This window comes from Trichosurus vulpecula, chromosome 2 (genome assembly GCF_011100635.1).
Source record: "Trichosurus vulpecula isolate mTriVul1 chromosome 2, mTriVul1.pri, whole genome shotgun sequence".
NCBI lineage: Eukaryota > Metazoa > Chordata > Mammalia > Diprotodontia > Phalangeridae > Trichosurus > Trichosurus vulpecula.
The window spans coordinates 359,841,440-359,844,125 of NC_050574.1; the positions used below are offsets into that span (position 1 = coordinate 359,841,440).

The 2,686-nt window shown below is 35.7% G+C and overlaps 1 protein-coding gene across 1 annotated transcript; it reads right to left on the reverse strand.

Annotated features, from left to right (window-relative positions):
• Positions 1-1,713: 1,713 nt before the first annotated feature.
• On the reverse strand, positions 1,714-2,204 carry LOC118838817 (60S ribosomal protein L26-like). Its single transcript, XM_036746183.1, has one exon. It carries the CDS (start codon positions 2,187-2,189, stop codon positions 1,752-1,754), a length of 438 nt encoding a protein of 145 aa, XP_036602078.1. The 5' UTR covers positions 2,190-2,204; the 3' UTR covers positions 1,714-1,751.
• Positions 2,205-2,686: the final 482 nt, after the last annotated feature.

Sequence of the window (2,686 nt, forward strand, 5' to 3'; positions counted from 1 at the left end):
TGAATGAAGCCACTGATTGCCTCTTGAAAAAGATCCCAAAAAGAAAACTCCTAGGAATATTGTCACCAATTTCCAGAGTTCTCAGGTCAAGGAGAAAATACTGCAAGGAGCTAGAAAGAAACAATTACAGTATTGTGGAAACACAATCAGAATAACACAAGATATAGCAATTTATACATTAAGGGTATGAAGGGCTTGGAATATGATATTTTGGAGGTCAAAGGAGCTAGGATTAAATCCAAGAATCACCTACCCAACAAAACTTAGTATCATGCTCCAAGGCAACATATTGATTTTCAATAAAATAGATGACGTTCGTGCTTTCTCAATGAAAAGACCAGAGCTGAATAGAAAATTTGACTTTCAAACACAAGAATCAAGAGAAGCATTAAAAGGTAAACAAAAAAGAGAAATCATAAGGGACTTACTAATATTAAACTGTTTTATTTACCTTCCTACATGGAACAATGATGTTTGTAATTCATGAGACCTTTCTCAGTATTAGGGTAGTTGAGGGGAATATGCATATATACAGACAGAGGGCACAGGGTGATTTGAACATGAAGGGATGATATTTAAAAAAATAATTAAGGGTTGTGAGAGGAATATATTGAGAGAGGGAGAAAGGGAGAGATAGAATGGGGTAAATTATCTTACATAAAAGTGGCAAGGAAAAGCAGTTCTGTTGGAAGGGAAGAGGAGGTAGTTGAGGGGAAATGAGTGAATCTTGTTCTCATCGGATTTGACTTGAGGAGAGAATAACATATACACTCAATTGAGTATCTTACCCTACAGGAAAGTAGGGGGAAAGGAGGGACGATAGAATGGAGGGCAGATCAGGGGAAGAGTTAGTGAAAAGCAAACACTTTTGAAAAACGACAGCATCAAAGGAAAAGCTTGAATAAAGGAGAACAGTCTAGGCTAGAGAAAAATATAGTTAGTCTTTTACAATCTGACTGTTATGGAAACGTTTTGCATAATGATACATATGTGGCCTATGTTGAATTGCTTGCCTTCTCATTTGGGGTGGGTGGGGAGGGAAGAAGGGAGAGAATTTAGAAATCAAGGTTCTAAAAACAGATGCTCAAAAAAAGTTGTTTTTGCATGCAAATAGGAAATAAGATATACAGCCAATGGGGTATGGAAATCTATCTTGTCCTACAAGAAAGTAAGGTGAAAAGGGATGGGGCGATGGGGTGCTGGAAGGGAAGTTTTACTTGGAAATGGGGCAATCAGAATATATGCCATCCTGTAGTTGGGAGGAGGGTAGAAATGGGAAGAAAATTTGTGACTCAAAATCTTGTGGAAATCAATGTTCAAAACTAAAAACATTAAATAATAATATATAGGAAAAAAAACAAAAAGTTGATTCTCTCAAGTTGAATTTATATATTTAATGCTATAGATATCAAACACCAAAGGAGGTACTTTAGAAAACTGGAAAAAATAGGAAAAAATATGACAAATAAACTTCATATAAAGATTAAAAACAATTCTTGACTCCCTGTAGAATTACTTGAAAAGTTATCAATTAATGGGAAATGAATCTCTAGATATCAAATTAGTAGTTATCAAAATACATCTTACTAATAATTTTTTTAAATGTAGAAGAGTAGAGCAATTTATAAAATAAATATCAGAAACAAATGAAATCAATAGCCCTGTGTTGATAAACCTGAAAATATAACATTGTAACATTTTCTTTTTTTTTTAAATTTTCATTTTTAATAACAACTGTACAACAGACCATTTTATTCTTGCATCTTTTCAATGGTTTCTTCTTTATATTTGCCCTTCTCCTTTCCAACTTGTCGGGATTTGGCTTTACGTTCAAGAATCTTTTTGCGATCTTCGTCCAGTTTTAGTCTGGTGATAACTACCTTACTAGGGTGAATTCCCACATGGACAGTCGTGCCATTAGCTTTTTCTCGTAGCACACGTTCAATGTAGATGACATATTTCTTTCTGTAAACCTGGACTACCTTGCCAATTTGTTGACCTTTGTAGTGTCCACGAACTACCTGGACCTCGTCGTCCTTCCGGATGGGCATCGAGCGGACGTTGTACTTCTGCCTGAGCTCCTTGGACAGCGGGGACGACATGATCTTGCGCCGGATGTGCGAGGGCACGTTGAAGTGCCTCTTGCGGTTCTTGCTTCGGTCTGAGGTCACGAACGGATTGAACTTCATTTTGGCGAGCTGGACCACCCGAAAAAGAGCAACATTTTCTCTTTGACACAAACTTCTGGGTAAACTATTAAACTATTTGCCAAAAACATAAATTTAGATAATCTTTTCATATTCCATACCACAATAATATCCAAAGACATATTCAAATTACTTTAAAAAGCTATATTAAAAATAAATTAGAGGAAAACAAATTGAGTTATCTTTCACAACTATGTCTAGGGAGAAAATTATTATCGAAACAGAGAAAAATGATATCATAATAATGAAATCAAGGATTTTGATTACATGATATTTTATAAACGGGAATTTTGAATCCAGTCATCTTGACAGTCTTTGGCTATCTATGAGGAAACAGGACCCATGTTCCTACTAATTGTGCACTTGGCACTTTGTTATGAAATTGCTTGTGTTTATATCCCCAGTTAGATGGCCAAACTCTCTATAGGCTGCAGGGCTTAAATCTCAAAAAAATGTCAAACTCTGTAGGGTAGTTCCCA

Bases quoted from the DNA above. Each gene is read 5' to 3' on its own strand.
- LOC118838817 (XM_036746183.1), bottom strand. From the start codon at position 2,189: ATGAAGTTCAATCCGTTCGTGACCTCAGACCGAAGCAAGAACCGCAAG.